At 47.3% G+C, this 17,021-nt stretch overlaps 1 protein-coding gene across 2 annotated transcripts in view; it reads left to right on the top strand.

Moving 5' to 3' along the window:
* reep1 (receptor accessory protein 1) overlaps positions 1 to 17,021 on the top strand; it is a 110,358-nt gene that overhangs the window by 54,352 nt on the left and 38,985 nt on the right. For both annotated transcript variants that reach the window (XM_078553840.1, XM_078553831.1), the window contains exon 5: positions 6,587 to 6,700. In XM_078553840.1, coding sequence (XP_078409966.1) covers positions 6,587 to 6,700 — 114 coding nt within the window. The remainder of the gene's footprint in view (positions 1 to 6,586; positions 6,701 to 17,021) is intronic.

Here is a 17,021-nt window from a genome sequence, read left to right as displayed (position 1 = left end):
AATGACAGAGCAAGCTCGAGGGGCCGAGTGGCCCACTGCTACTCCTAACTCATATGTTCGTATGTAGGCAGCTGCCGGGGCCACCTCGAGAAAGGTCCCAACCAATTTGTCAGAGGTGTGAATGCCTGTGGAGGTCAGGCTGGTTTCAGAAACAAAAGCAATAAAATTGAGTTTAGATCCCTATGTTCTTCATTGTGTTGAACTGGTTCATTTTACTACTTCTATTAGACGTAACCCGTACTCAGGCACTGGCATATTATTCTTATAAGGGCTCAATCCTTGTTAATATCTATTCTCAACTCGTTGGCTCAAGGCCAAGTAAGGCAAGAATAGATGATATCTTAGGTGTTGTAGATATCACTGCAACTTGTTGACAGATGCTGAGAGTTAAACAGTTATGTTTATGGACTTTAGGCTGCCAAACCTAAAATTAGTCTGGAGAAGCATTAGCACAAGATTGCCAAGTTGTCTGTTGAGAACAGTCACAGGAAAACTATCTAATAAACAAATCAACAATTTCTGCAGAAGAGTCAGGTTTTCACCCAGTGCAGATACCATGACCTGCCTGGAATTAGTGCTGTTCCCATTGAAACCACACCTGTGTCAAACATTCAGGTCTAGGTTAAGGTCCTTAGATGGTGTGACTTGCATCACAGCACCTGATGTACTGTAACATGCCATGTGCCTGTTGTAAACAAACCCCTTGTGACTGAACTGAGTGTTATCATACTTACGTTGCCCAGTGGCTTAATTACATTTTCATTTCGCTTCCTGATGTAGTAAGATACTGGAAGGCGACAAAATTCCACTCATGGGGTAAACAGTTTCATGTGCTTATTAAGGATTTTTCAAAAATAAAGCAGTACATCCACTGTAGCGGAGGTCATGCTGCAGCAGAGTGTTGTTCCAGAGTACAGTGGACATCCTTGAATTTCCAAGCAATGAGATTTAGGTTGAAAATTTCTGTGGTGTCACCCAACATAAATGTCATTTATGGCGTGTTCTTCGGGGCTTCTCTGGATCTTCAATTGGTGGAGGATCAGGGGAAAACCAGTGGAAAATAACGGAGGGTGGAATTCTCTGCTCCGGCCAGCGGCAGAAATCTTGACAGGCGGGGGCACTAAATTTGGCATGATGGAAAAAGTCAGTTTCCCGCCAGCAAGAAATTAGTTTGGAATTTTGTTCTCCCGACTTTGATGGCGGGTTAAAGGTGGGTCGAGTTTCCAGCTGATTTATGTCGGGAACCACGTTGGCATTCATGAATGGTCATTAAAAGGCCAACTCGCCAGAATTACCCCCTTCCGCCAGTGGGTTATTGGGACGCTCTGTTCCCTGGCTGTATATAAGTGGTGTGCACCTAACACGCTTCACTAACAACTTTTGAGGTCCGTAGATGTTTCTTTCTCCTTAGTATGGACCTCGTATAATTTAACTCACATTGAATAAAAATGGAAAATGCTGGAAAAGCTCAGCAGGTCTGGCAGCATCTGTGGAGAGAGAAACAGAGTTAACATTTCAAGCCCAATATGACTCTTCTTTGGAACAGTTTTTATTCACTCATATTGAGTGCCATTTAAACGCTGCACCAAGGCTGGACAAGGGAGGCAGGTGAAGGCTGGGCGAGGGGGTAGGGTAGAAGGTTGGTGCGGAGGCTGAATAAGGGAGGCAGGCTTATGGGGGAAATGTGGGGAGAGTGCTAGAGGTATGGTGGAGAGAGTGCCTGAGAAAGTTGGGGTGGCACAATGTCAGTGGAAGATGGGGGGGGAAATGTCAGGGAAAGGGGGAAGGGTGAGAGTCCAGGGTAGTTGGGGGGATTGGTGAGAGTGTCCGGGAAGTAGGGAGGGGGTGGTATCTTAGAGGGCAGGGTCCGGTGGTGAGGCGCGGGGGGGCCGGGAGGGGGAGAACTCAGGTTACTGGTGATAGAACAGAACAGTCCATGTCAGAGCAGAGAGTGGGATGCAGTCAGGCAGCAGGTTCAGGGCGACAATCTGGTAGGTGAAGGTCTCATCGGGCAGGTCACAGGGTGGGCACAAGATAGGTGGCTCAGGTAACAGCAGTGGGCAGGGGGTGTTAAAGGATGTAGACTCTCAGGGGAGGAAAGGCATATGGAGGTGGATCGTGATAGGGTATAGGGTAATGGTGGGGAGATTCAAGGATGACAAAGGAGACAGGAATGGTGATATTGGGTGGGTCCATGATGATGGGGGGAAGGCGATGGTGTAGTGGTATTGACACTAGACTAGTAATCCAGAGACCCAGGGTAATGCTCTGGGCATCTGGGTTTGAATCACGGCAGGTGGTGCAATTTGAATTCAATAAAAATCTGGAAGTCTATTGATGACCATGAAATCATTGTCAATCATTGTAATAATCAATACGTTTCACTAATGGTTCTTTAGGGAATGAAATCCACCGTCATTACCTGGTCTGGCCTACATGTGACTCCAGACCCACAGCAATGTAGTTGACTCTTGAATGCCATCTGATATGGCCTTTTAAGCCACTCAGTTATATCAAACTGCTACAAAGTCTCAAAAACAGAAATGAAACCAGATGGAACACCAGAAATGACAGCAGCAAAGTCAGCCCTGTCGACCCGACAAAGTCCCCCTTACTAACATCTGGGGGCTAGTGCCCAAATTGGGAGAGCTGTCTCACAGATTAGTCAAGCATCAGCCTGACATAGTCATCCTCATGGAATCATATCTTACAGATAATGTAAGACACCACCACCACCATCCCGGGGTATGTCCTGTCCCACCGGCAGGACAGACCCAGCAGAGGAGGTGGCACAATGGTATACAGTCAGGAGGGAGTTGCCCTGGGAATCCTCAACATCGACTCCGGACCCAAGAAGTATCATGGCATCAGGTCAAACATGTCAATCATTGTAATAATCAATACGTTTCACTAATGGTCCTTTAAGGAATGAAATCCGCCGTCCTTACCTGGTCAAACATGGGCAAGAAAACCCCATGCTGATTACTACATACCACTCACCCTCATCAGAGCTCCTCCATGTTGAACACCACTTGGGGGAAGCACTTAGGGTGACGAGGACGCAGAATGTACTCTGGGTGGGGGACTTCAATGTCCATCACCAAGAGTGGCTCAGTAGCACCACTACTGACTGAGTCCTAAACAACATAGCTACTAGACTTGGTCTGTGGCAGGTGGTGATGGAACCAACAAGAGGGAAAAACATACTTGACATCATCCTCACCAGCCTGCCTGCCGCAGATGCATCTGTCCATGACAATATCGGTAGAAGTGACCACCGCACAGTCGTTGTGGAGATGAAGTCCTGTCTTCACATTGAGGATACCCTCCATCGTGTTGTGTGGCACTACCACCATGCTAAATGGGATAGATTTTGAACAGATCTAGCAACTCAAGACTGGGCATCCATGAGGCACTGTGGGCCATCGGTAGCAACAGAATTATACTAAAACACAATCTGTAATCTCATGGCCCGTCATATCCGCTCTACCATTACCATCAAGCCAGGGGATCAACCCTGGTTCATTGAAGAGTACAGGAGGGCATGCCAGGAGCAGCACCAGGCATACCTAAAAATGAGGTGTCAACCTGGTAAAGCTATAACACAGGACTACTTGCCTGCCAAACAGCTTAAGCAGCAAATGACAGAGTTAAATGATCCCACAAACAACTGATCAGATCTGTGCTCTGCAATCCTGCCACATCCAGTCGTGAATGGTGGTGGACAATTAAACAACTCACTGGAGGAGGAGGCTCCACAAATATCTCCATCCTCAATGATGGGTGAGCCCAGCACATCAATGCAAAAGATAAGGCTGAAGCATTGCTAAAATCTTCAGCCAGAAGTGCCGAGTGGATGATCCATCTCAGCCTCCTCCAGAGATCCCCAGCATCACAGATGTCAGTCTTCAGCCAATTCAATTCACTCTTCGTGATATCAAGAAATTGCTGAAGGCACTGGATACTGCAAAGGCTATGGGCCCTGACAATATTCCAGCAATAGTACTGAGGACTTGTGGTCCAGAACTTGCCGCACCCCTAGCCAAGCTGTTCTAGTACAGCTACAACACTGGCATCTACCCGGCTATGTGGAAAATTGCCCAGGTATGTCATGCACACAAAAAGCAGGACAAATCCAACCCGGCCAGTTACCGCCCCATCAGTCCACTCTCCATCATCAGTAAAGTCATGGAAGGGGTCATCAACAGTGCTATCAAGCGGCACTTGCATAGCAGCTGCTCACTGGCACAGTTTGGGTTCTGCCAGGGCCACTCAGCTCCTGAGCTCTTTACAGCCTTGGTTCAAACATAGAAAAAAAAGCAGAACTCCCAAGGTGAGGTGAGAGTGTTGAGAGTGACTGCCCTTGACATCAAGGCCACATTTGACCAAGTGTGGCATCAAGGAGCCCTAGCAAAACTGGACTCAATGTGAATCAGGGGAAAAACTCTCCACTGGTTGGAGTCATACCTAGCACAAAGGAAGATGGTTGTGGTTGTTGGAGGTCAGTCATCTCAGCTCCAGGACATCACTGCAGGAGTTCCTCAGAGTCATGTCCTCGGCCCAACCATTTTCAGCTGCTTCATCAATGACCTTCCTTCCATCATAAGGTCAGAGGTGGGGGGTGTTTGCTGATGATTGCACAATGTTCAGCACCATTCGTGACTCCTCAGATACTGAAGCAGTCCAAATGCAGCAAGACCCGGACAATATCCAGGGTTGGGCTGACAAGTGGCAAGTAACACTCGCATCACACAAGTGCCAGGCAATGACCATCTGCACCAAGAGAGAGCCTAACCATCACCCCTCGATGTTCAATGGCATTACCATCACTTAATCCCCCGCTATCAACATCCTGGGGGTTACCATTGACCAGTAACTGAACTGGACTAGCCATATAAATACTAGGCTACAAAAGCAGGTCAGAGGCTAGGAATCCTGTGACGTGTAACTCACCTCCTGACGCCCCAAAGCCTGTCCACTATCTACAAGTCAGGAGTGTGATGGAATACTCCTCCTTTGCCTGGATGAGTGCAGCTCCCACAACACTGAAGAAGTTTGACACCGTCCAGGACAAAGCAACCCACTTGATTGGCACCACATCCACAAACATTCACTCCCTTCACCACCAACGCACAGTAGCAGCAGTGTGTACCATCTACAAGTTGCACTGGCAGCAATTCACCAAGGCTCCTTCGACAGCACCTTCCAAACCAACGACCACTACTTTCTAGAAGGACAAAGGCAGCAGATAGGTGGGAATTCCATCAACTAGAAGTTCCCCTCCAAGTCACTCAACATTCTGACTTGGAAATATATCGCAGTTCCTTCACTGTCACTGAGTCAAAATCCTGGAACTCCCTCACTAACAGCACTGTGGGTGTATGTACACCACACACACTGCAGTGGTTCCAGAAGGCAGCTCACCACCACCTTCTCAAGGGCAACTGGGGATGGGCAATAAATGCTGGCCCAGCCAGCGAAGCCCACATCCTGAGAATGAATAAAATAAACGTTGGTGGGTGACTGGGGAGGCTGGCGGAGTGAGTTTGAAAGGTAACGCACACCATTGTTCCAAACTGGCCTTGACGCAGTTAGTCAGTCAGTGAGACCCTTTGACCTGGGAGGAGGGTCTTGTCTGGTGGGTGGAGTTCAAGGTCAGCACATGTGGCCGACTAAAGGGATACCTTAATAATAATGAGGTATCTGGATGTCAAAGGTGCTCACTTGTGTTCTCCTCTCTATGGTTAAGCCCGCATTGCAGCAGCTTTCTTCATGACTCACAGGTCTCAAAACGTCGTGGTTGTGTACAGCTGCCAGTTTATCCAGAATGAGCTGCGACCACAGGATTCTGTAGGAGTCGTGTGGAGCTCCTGGCCTGCAATGAGTGAATTTCTCACCGGCTGCCATTTAAATATGGTGCTAGGACCTTTGACCCCATTAGGTAACAGCGGGACGGGTGACTTGCTGCCTGCCCTGCCACGAGAGTCGCTGAGCTCCTCACAGATGTATAATTAACGATCTGACAAGCGGAAGTTTGTGCGTGTTCACCTGCCCCACCACCTGTCTTTCCCACCCGTCACCGGACTAGTCTCCAGAATGGAAATTCCACCCGGGGTCTGATTCTTCAAGTGTGGACGGATCGGGGCCTCAATTCTTCATGTGGGGTGTGAAATTCAGCCTCAATTCAGTGTGAGTGGGATTAGGGCCTTAATCTTCATGCGGCGCAGTGAGCAGTTTGGAACTTTGCATTTTCATCTGTGAGGATAATTGGGCCTCAAATTTGTCTGTGTGTGAACTGGATGGTACCTCAAGTGAGCTGGTTGGGCCTGCAAGGTTGAGAAAATCAAAGAATCATCCTCCCTCACCTTCATACGGAAAAGCTCCGGCACCAGAAACTGGTCTTGGTTGGAAGCTAGACTGGTACAAGATGCCCAAACTAAATAAAAACATCTTTTTTTAGAGGGGTGAGGGTGCAAAGCATAAGAGAATCAGGACTACTTAATTTTACACTGACATGCATAAATCATTTCGAAGGTTGTGGCCTATCGTCCAAACCAGTAATGTTTCCTCACGCTTTTCCCCACAGGAGATTGATGATTATTTGAGCCAGGCCAAGGATCGGAGCTACGAAGCTGTGGTGCAGTTCGGAAGGCGTGGACTGAATGTGGCAGCAACTGCTGCTGTCACAGCTGCTGCCAAGGTAAGAGCCACAGAGCAAATTGCCTCATGAGTCTCCTCGTTATAACTTACTTGTTTTGTACAGATGGTTGACACGTTAGAGAGGGTGGACATTGGCATCATGTATCGTGGAAAAATGGATAGAATGTAATTCCTGAAATGCCAGCATTTAAGAAAAACAGAATTTGACTCCCTGAGTCACTAGTACATCGACAGCGCCCCCCCCCCCACTACATTACAAATGGATCGCATCATTAAATGCGACCCCCGCCTCACAAAACCAAAACAATAGAAATCCCGGGATCACACTACCTAAAAAGGGAATGAGATAATTATGATCCAGTTTGATAGGAATCAGTATTTGAGAAAATTTTGGAGCGTGTTTTATGAAATGTAATTAATATTTATCAAAATAGTATTGATGCCAAATTCACGAAGGTAAAAGCAAAATACTGCAGATGCTGGAAATCTGAAATAAAAACAGAAAGTGCTGTAAAAACCAGCAGGCCCAGCAGCAGCATTTGTGGAGAGAGAAAAACAGAGTTAACGTTTCATGTCCGTGTGACTTCTTCAAACCTCAGAAGAGTCAGACAACTCGAAACGTTAACTCTGTTTCTCTCTCCACAGATGCTGCTGGACCTGCGGAGTTTTTCCAGCATTTTCTGTTTGTAAACCAAATTTACTATTTGGTTTTAATAGCAACATCCACTGAATTCTTTTGAGAAGGCTGTTTGGTGACTGATGGATAACTAATGGCTGTAATATTGGATACAATGTATGATATACTTGGGTTTTTGGAAGGTATTTGATAAGTTTCCATGCTTAAGGATTTTACAAAAAGGTACAAGTGGGGATGTTACTGATAAAATAGCAAATTTGGTAGGAAGATGTTTAAGCTTGAATAGCCAAATTATTCATTCACTCCGCCTGTGAGATGCTGCTTTAGACCTTTAAATACCTGCAGCAATGCTCCCAAGAATCAGCTGTGAATGTGGATGTTCCCAATCCCGGCCCATCGAAGACATGAGGAGAAGGTTTGTGGCTGAATTGGATGCTTGAGCATAAATGAAATTGCACGAATTGTTGGGTGGAAATCCTGCTTTGGTTCAGCCAGTGCCACAATGGAAATCTGACCCTTTTGTCTTCAAATTTTATCCTCAACCCTGTGCTCGCTGGCCTACATTGGCTTCCAGTCAAGCAATGTCCTGATTTTAGAATTCTCATCTTTGTTTTCAAATCCTTCCATGACCTTGCCCCTCCCTATCTCTGTAATCTCCTCCAATCCCACAATCCTCCAAGATATCTGCACGCCTCTAATTCTGGCCTGTTGGGCATTCCCATTTATAATTGCTCTGCCATTATTACCTTTAACTACGAAGGCCCCAAGCTCTGGAACTCCCTACCTCGCTTGCCTCCTTTAAGACGCTTCTTTGACCAAGCTTTTGGTCATCTGACCTATTATGTGGCTCGATGTCATAGTTTATTATGCATTGTTCCTGTGAAGCACCTTGGGGCATTTCATTACATTAAAGATGCTACATAAATAGAAGTTGTTGTTGTTTTAAAAAGTGACCGATGTATTGGAGAGGAGATAGAGAAGAATGACAGTTTATTTTGATGTTAGATGGGAGAAACTAAATTTGTTTTCATTGGAGATAATTCATTTGAGAGAGGTTGTGTTTCAGGCCTTAAAAATGACAAAAGGAAGGGGATAATATAGATGAAGACATGGGGAGGATTTTTCCCTCATCGGGTGGGCTTGGCAGGGGCGGGTGGGAAGCCGACCGCCGCCTGCGATCGGGGCCGGGCTGCAATTTCACACGGGTGGACCAATTAAGGCCCGCCCAGGGTGAGTCATGCGAGGTGGCACTCAGCGCTGGGGCGGGGGAGGGTGAGTGGGAGCTTCACCCATGTGCGCGGGCGCACGCTGGAAAAACTCCGAGGCACAGAAATGCCTCAGGGAGATGAAGAGTTTAAAAAATTAGAAATAAAGATTTTTAAAATGTTATTAAATGTGCCCCCTCATGTGACTCTGTCTCATGAACAGCGACACGTCCTAAATGAAATTTAAAATTTTTTATTTTATTTTTATTTGCTGTTGGAAACCTCGTCCTGCCCGTGGATGAGGTTTCCTAAGAAATGCAAAGGCTGCGGGCAGCAAAAAGGTTTGTTTCAATGACCTTGTTAATGGCCTTAATAGGCCTTTTAATTGTCAGCGGGCATGCTGCCAACTCCGGCGCGTGGCCTGCCGACTGAAATATCATGCGAGTGCGTGATGATGTCAAGGCGCTTGGCCAACGTCATCACGCGTCATTTTATGCTCGATCGAGTCACCCAACGGGCTAAAAAATTCTCCCCACAGTGGGGATAAGTTAGGCTTTTGTCAATAGTGTATAATGGCTGATATTGATTCAGCCACCCTGGATACATCTCTCCCAGTTTCATTTCCACTGGAAACAATAGAAATTGAGAGAGAGATATAATAAGCGACTGAATCGATATTGCCTATGCCAAGCAATCACCCGAAGTTGGTGATCCTATATCCTCATTTTTGTCATTCAACCTTTTAAAGACTTTGATAATTAACAGGCAATGTTAGATATTTGCAGATTCATTTTCTCAGAGATTGATGTGTGGAATGGAGATCCAGTGGAACTAGTGCTCCTTTAAGATGAGATGCTACAGAAGAATGGCAGAATCCCCGTTGAATGTCAAGGCCATATCGGCACTCCTACATTAGACTCGAACATGGTCCCCATGCGTGAGCTCCTGATCAAAGCCTCAGCTATCAGGAGGGATAGATGCAGGTCTTGAGTAATGGAAACTTGTATGCCAGTCAGTGCACGTCAAGAATACGTGAAGGAAGTTTGGTTTGCCATTGGCTTGCCGGGTATTTTTGATTAGATTCGATGGAACAATGTAGTGACAATGTAGTTCTCCATTGTACAGTGAAGGGAATATGTTTGATGGGCCAAATGGCCTTTTCACATTCCACAGTTCTTATATTCTTAATCCAATATTCCAAGAAGTGAAATTTGACTTATTCAATTACCATAAACCAATAATGTTCAACTTCAGCTTCATTTTGTCACAGCTCACTCATACAGTCATGTTTTGTATCCCTAAACTGCCTTAACATGATAACACGATGAAAATAAGTACTGAACTACAATTGCTCATACTGATCTAAGTAGCAACATCATGTTTCATCATTTCAATAGAAATGTTATGTGAGTTCAATGATCCCACCATGGGGCCTGGAAAGAAAGCATTAGAAATCAAAGACTGCAACTCAATCCTGTTCGCAAAATAAAAGGTTAGCATTATCGATTTTACAAAAAATCCCCTCCTGATAGCTGAGGCATTGCTTTGATCAGGAGCTCAAGGATGGGGACCATGTTCAAGCATTCTCTATGGCTCCTGCAGTGTTCTATATGGCCCTGGCAGTGTCTTTTGTGGCCCTGGCAGTGTTTTATATGTCCCTGGCAGTGTTCCATATGGCCTGACAGTGTTCCATAGAAACATAGAAATAGGAGCAGGAGTAGGCCATTCAGCCCTTCGAGCCTGCTCCACCATTCATTATGATCATGGCTGATCGTCCAACTCAATAGCCTGCTCCAGCTTTCTCCCCATATCCTTTGATCCCTTTCGCCCCAAGAGCTATGCCTAACTCCTTCTTGAAAACATACAATGTTTTGGCCACAACTACTTTCTGTGGTAGTGAATTCCACAGGCTCACCACTCTCTGGGTGAAGAAATTTCTCCTCATCTCAGTCCTAAATGGTCTACCCCGTATCCTCAGACTGTGACCCCTGGTTCTGGACTCCCCCATCATCGGGAACACCCTTCCTGCATCTACCCAGTCTAGTCCTGTTAGAATTTTATAGGTTTCTATGAGATTCCCCCCTCATTCTTCTGAACTCCAGCAAACATAATCCTAACTGACTCAATCTCTCCTCATATGTCAGTCCCGCCATCCTGGGAATCAGCCTGGTAAACCTTTGCTGCACTCCCTCTATAGCTAGAACATCCTTCCTCAGATAAGGAGACTAAAACTGCACACAATATTCCAGGTGTGGTCTCACCAAGGCCCTGTATAATTGCAGCAAGGCATCCCTGCTCCTGTACTTGAATCCTCTCGCTATGAAGGCCAACATACCATTTCTCTCCTTTACCACCTGCTGCACCTGCTTGCGTACCTTCAGTGACTGGTGTACGAGGACACCAAGGTCTCGTTGCATATTCCCCTCTCAATTTATAACCATTTAGATTATAATCTGCCTTCCTATTTTTGCTACCAAAGTGGATAACCTCACACTTATCCACATTATACTGCATCTGCCATGCATTTGCCCACTCACTCAGCTTGTCCAAATCACACTGAAGCATCTCTGCATCCTCCTCACAGCTCACCCTCCCACCCAGCTTTGTGTCATCTGCAAATTTGGAGATATTACATTTAGTTCCCTCATCTAAATCATTAATATATATTGTGAATAGCTGGGGTCTCAGCACCGATCCCTGCGGTACCCCACTAGTGACTGCCTGCCATTCAGAAAAAGACCCGTTTATCCCTACTCTTTGTTTCCTGTCTGCCAACCAGTTTTCTACCCATCTCAATACATTAACCACAATCCCATGCACTTTAATTTTACATGCCAATCTCTTAAGTGGGACTTTGTCGAAAGCCTTCTGAAAGTCCAAATAAACCACATCCACTGGCTCCTCCTCATCAACTCTACTAGTTACATTCTCTCAAAATTCCAGTAGATTTGTCAAGCATGATTTCCCTTTCATAAATCTATGCTGACTCTGCCCGATTCTGCCACTGTTTTCCAAGTGCCCAGTTACTAAATCTTTTATAATGGATTCTAGAATTTTCCCCACTGCCGGTATCAGGCTGACTGGCCTATAATTCCCTGTTTTCTCTCTACCTCTCTTTTTTTAAATAGTGGAGTTACATTAGCTACCCTCCAATCTGTAGGAACTGTTCCAGAGTCTATAGAATCTCAGAAGTTGACCACCAATGCATCCACTATTTCTAGGGCCACTTCCTTAAGTACTCTGGGATGTAGATTATCAGGCCCTGGGGATTTATCAGCCTTCAATCCCATCAATTTCTCTAACACCATTTCCCTACTAATACTGATTTCTTTCAGTTCCTCCCTCTCACTAAACCCTGTGTTCCCCAACATTTCTGGCATGTTATTTATGTCCTCCTTTGTGAAGATATAACCAAAGTATGTATTTAGTTGGTCAGCCATTTCTTTGTTCCCCATTATAAATTCCCCTGTTTCTGACTGTAAGGGACCTACATTTGTCTTCACCAACCTTTTTCTCTTCACATATCTATAGAAACTTTTACAGTCAGTTTTTATGTTCCCTGCAAGCCTACTCTTGTAGTCTATTTTCCCCTTCTTAATCAATCCCTTGGTCCTCCTTTGCTGAATTCTAAAGTGCTCCCAATCCTCAGGTCTGTTGTTTTTTTCTGGCCAACTTGTATGCCTCTTCCTTGGATCTAATACTATCTCTATTTTCGTTTGTAAGCCATGGTTTGGCCACCTTTCCTATTTTACTTTTGCGCCAGACAGGAATGAACAATTGTTGCAGTTCACCCATGCGTTCTTTGATAATTTGCCATTGCCTATCCACCTTTAAGTAACGTTTCCCAATCCATCATAGTCAACTCGCGCCTCATACCATCGTAGTTTCCTTTATTAAGATTCAGGACCCTTGTCTCAGAATCAACTACTTCATTCTCCATCTTGATGAAGAATTCTATCATATTATGGTCGCTCATCCCCAAGGGGCCTCGCACAACTAGATTGCCAATTATTCCTTTCTCATTACACAATACCCAGTCTAGGATGGCCTGTTCTCTAGTTGGTTCCTCAACGTATTGGTCCAGAAAACTATCCCGTATACACTCCAGGAATTCCTCCTCTATGGTATTGTTACTAATTTGATTTGCCCAATCTATATGCAGATTAAAGTCATCCATAATTACAGATGTTCCTTTATTGCATGCGTCTCTAATTTCCTGTTTAATGCCATTCCCAACATCACCACTACGTTTTGGGGGTCTATATACAACCCCCATTAATGTTTTTTGCCCCTTAGTGTTTCTCAGCTCTACCCATACGGATTCCACATCGTCAGAGCTAATATCTTTCCTCACTATTCCGTTAATTTCCTCTTTAACCAGCAATGCAACTCCACCGCCTTTTCCTTTTTGTCTGTCCTCTCTAAATATTGAATACCCCTGGATGTTCAGTTCCCATCCCTGGTCACCCTGCAGCCATGTCTCCGTAATCCCGACTATATCATACCTGTTTACATCTATTTGCGCGGTTAATTCATCCACTTTATTGCGAATGCTCCTTGTGTTGAGGCACAAAGCCTTAAGGCTTGTCTTTTTAACATTGTCCCATTCCCACTATTTTTCACTGAGACCCTGTTTGATTCTTGCCCTTGATTTCTCTGCCTATCACTTTTCTTATTCCCCTTTTTGTCTTTTGTTCTTGTCCTTGATTCCCCCTCCACTGACTCCTTGCATAGGTTCCCATCCCCCTGGCATTTTAGTTTAAACCCTCCCCAACCACTCTAGCAAATATTCCCCCTATGGCATCAGTCCCGGTCCTGCCCAGGTGTAACCTGTCCTGTTTGTACTGGTCCCACCTCCCCCAGAACCGGTCCCAATGTCCCAGGAATCTGAAACCCTCCCCTCACACCATCTCTTCAGCCACATATTCATCCGATATATCCTGCTATTTTCACTCTGACTAACACATGGCACTGGTAGTGATCCTGAGATCACTATCTTTTGAGGTCCTGCTTTTTAACTTACTTCCTAACTCCCTATATTCTGCTTTTAGGACCTCATCCCTTTTTTTACCTATGTCGTTTGTACCAATGTGTACCACGGCCACTGGCTGTTCGTCCTCCCCCTTCAGAATGCCCTCTAGCCGCTCTGAGACATCCTTGACCCTAGCACCAGGGGGGCAACATACCATCCTGGAGTCTCGTCTGCAGCCACAGAAATTCCTATCTATTCCCCTTACAATTGAATCTCCTATAACTATTGCATTCCCACAAGTTTTACTCTTCCCCTGTGTAGCAGAGCCAGCCGCGGTGCAACGAATTTGGCTGTTGCTGCTTTCCCTGGAGAGGCCATTCCCCTCAACAATATCCAAAGTGGTATATCTGTTTTGCAGGGGAATAGCCACAGGAGATTCCTGCACTGCCTGCCTAGTCCTCTTGCTCTGCCTGGTGGTCACCCATTCCCTTCCTGCCAATGGACTCTTAGCCTGCGGTGTGACCGCCTCTCTATACGTGCTATCCACGATACTCTCTGCCTCGTGGATACTCCATAGTGTCGGCGCCGCTCCAGCACTGAAACCCAGCCTTCCAGGAGCTGCAGCTGGTCATACGGCCGACATTGTTCTGTATGGCCTTGACAGCATTCTCTTCTGCTGGACAGTGTTCTATATGCCCCTGACAGTGTTCCGTGTGCCCCTGACATTGTTCCGTGTGCCCCTGACAGTGTTCCGTGTGCCCCTGACAGTGTTCCGTGTGCCCCTGAGTGTTCCGTGTGCCCCTGACATTGTTCCGTGTGCCCCTGACATTGTTCCGTGTGCCCCTGACAGTGTTCCGTGTGCCCCTGACAGTGTTCTGTGTGCCCCTGACAGTGTTCCGTGTGCCCCTGACATTGTTCCGTGTGCCCCTGACAGTGTTCCATATGCCCCTGACAGTGTTCCATGTGCCCCTGACATTGTTCCGTGTGCCCCTGACAGTGTTCCGTGTGCCCCTGACAGTGTTCCGTGTGCCCCTGACATTGTTCCGTGTGCCCCCGACAGTGTTCCGTGTGCCCCCGACAGTGTTCCGTGTGCCCCCGACAGTGTTCCGTGTGCCCCTGACAGTGTTCCATGTGCCCCTGACATTGTTCCGTGTGCCCCTGACAGTGTTCCATATGCCCCTGACAGTGTTCCGTGTGCCCCTGGCAGTGTTCCGTGTGCCCCTGACATTGTTCCGTGTGCCCCTGACAGTGTTCCGTGTGCCCCTGACAGTGTTCCGTGTGCCCCTGACATTGTTCCGTGTGCCCCCGACAGTGTTCCGTGTGCCCCCGACAGTGTTCCGTGTGCCCCCGACAGTGTTCCATATGCCCCTGACATTGTTCCGTGTGCCCCTGACAGTGTTCCATATGCCCCTGACAGTGTTCCGTGTGCCCCTGACAGTGTTCCATATGCCCCTGACATTGTTCCGAGTGCCCCTGACAGTGTTCCATATGCCCCTGACAGTGTTCCGTGTGCCCCTGACAGTGTTCCGTGTGCCCCTGACAGTGTTCCGTGTGCCCATGACATTGTTCCGTGTGCCCCTGACAGTGTTCCGTGTGCCCCCGACAGTGTTCCGTGTGCCCCCGACAGTGTTCCGTGTGCCCCCGACATTGTTCCGTGTGCCCCCGACAGTGTTCCGTGTGCCCCCGGCAGTGTTCCGTGTGCCCCCGGCAGTGTTCCGTGTGCCCCCGGCAGTGTTCCGTGTGCCCCCGGCAGTGTTCCGTGTGCCCCCGACAGTGTTCCGTGTGCCCCCGGCAGTGTTCCGTGTGCCCCCGGCAGTGTTCCGTGTGCCCCCGACAGTGTTCCGTGTGCCCCCGACAGTGTTCCGTGTGCCCCTGACATTGTTCCGTGTGCCCCTGACAGTGTTCCATATGCCCCTGACAGTGTTCCGTGTGCCCCTGACAGTGTTCCGTGTGCCCCTGACAGTGTTCCATATGCCCCTGACAGTGTTCCATGTGCCCCTGACAGTGTTCCGTGTGCCCCTGACAGTGTTCCGTGTGCCCCCGACAGTGTTCCGTGTGCCCCCGACAGTGTTCCGTGTGCCCCCGACAGTGTTCCGTGTGCCCCCGACATTGTTCCGTGTGCCCCCGACATTGTTCCGTGTGCCCCCGACATTGTTCCGTGTGCCCCCGACAGTGTTCCGTGTGCCCCCGGCAGTGTTCCGTGTGCCCCCGGCAGTGTTCCGTGTGCCCCCGACAGTGTTCCGTGTGCCCCCGGCAGTGTTCCGTGTGCCCCCGGCAGTGTTCCGTGTGCCCCCGACAGTGTCCCGTGTGCCCCTGGCAGTGTTCCGTGTGCCCCTGGCAGTGTTCCGTGTGCCCCTGGCAGTGTTCCGTGTGCCCCTGACAGTGTTCTATATGGCCCTGACATTCAAAGGCGATTCTGCCATTCTCCAATTTTAATCCTAGCAGGAGACCCCAGTACATGATGGAAAATAGCTGTGGAAGTCATATTCTGGGGGGTTTGGGGGATTCAACTGGTTACACCAGGATTCTGGTAAAACCTCTATGGGGTTTCAGGGCCCCTGCATCAAGTAATAATGCGCTGAATGTGCATCTGCTCAAATTTCCTGATGAAGCCATCTTTTTCTGATGGACAGAACAAAATCTCAAGGACTCATTTAGTCAATCTGTGTTGTGATGTTAAATGTAGTGAAATGTTTTACCAGGGACGACGGACTTCAATTATGAGGAGCGGTTGGAAAAGGTAGGACTGTTCTCCTCGGAACAGAAACACTTAAGAGGTGCCTTAGAGGTTTTCAAGATGATGAGGTCAAAATGACTGACAAAAGTTCTAGAGGGTTGATGAGGAGGATTTTTATATTGCTCAGAGCTGTCGGGACATGGAACTCTCTCACTGAAAAGGCGGTGGAAGCTGATTCCCATAAATAATTTTAAAAGGGATTTGGGTGGGTATTTGAGTATGAGGAATCTACATGGTTACAGGTAAAAAGCGAGAATATGGGACTAAGCATGACTGCTTCTACAAATAGCCGGCAAGAGTCATGATGGGCTGAATGTCCTCCTTCTGTGTTGTAAGTTCCTATGATTCTGTGATTCAATTGAAGACCTGTGTCAGCTTTCACCAGGCGTTCACCAACTGCTTTTTCTGCATTAGGTATCTCACCTTCTCAACCTAATCCTATATACAGAGATAACAGAGGGGAAGGTAATCCAGATTGCACGGCTACTAACCCTGCACTAAAGAACTCACTTTGATTAAGGGTCCTTGTATTTTTTGCCTCTTGTCTCTTGTCATTAATTCAAAGGCAGACATAACTTTCATTTGGGCTCTCGGGAACAACTAACACTGACGTGCTTTTGCAGGAACCAGCATCCAAGGTCTTGGAAAAACCTTTGACCTTAGCTGGATATCAGTTGATCACCATGGCCGTGAGAAACAGAGGCCCAGATTTTCGCTCCCTGATTGGGTGCACGGAGTTGGGAGAATTCCCGGCGAATCTTTGAAAATCACCACCTGCGGGTGGGATCTTCGTTCCAGGGAGGAGGTGGG

This window comes from Cetorhinus maximus, chromosome 1, assembly GCF_964194155.1.
Source record: "Cetorhinus maximus chromosome 1, sCetMax3.hap1.1, whole genome shotgun sequence".
Classification (NCBI taxonomy): domain Eukaryota; kingdom Metazoa; phylum Chordata; class Chondrichthyes; order Lamniformes; family Cetorhinidae; genus Cetorhinus; species Cetorhinus maximus.
The sequence above is the reverse complement of the archived record's forward strand: the minus strand, read 5'-3'. Positions and strand labels throughout refer to the sequence as shown.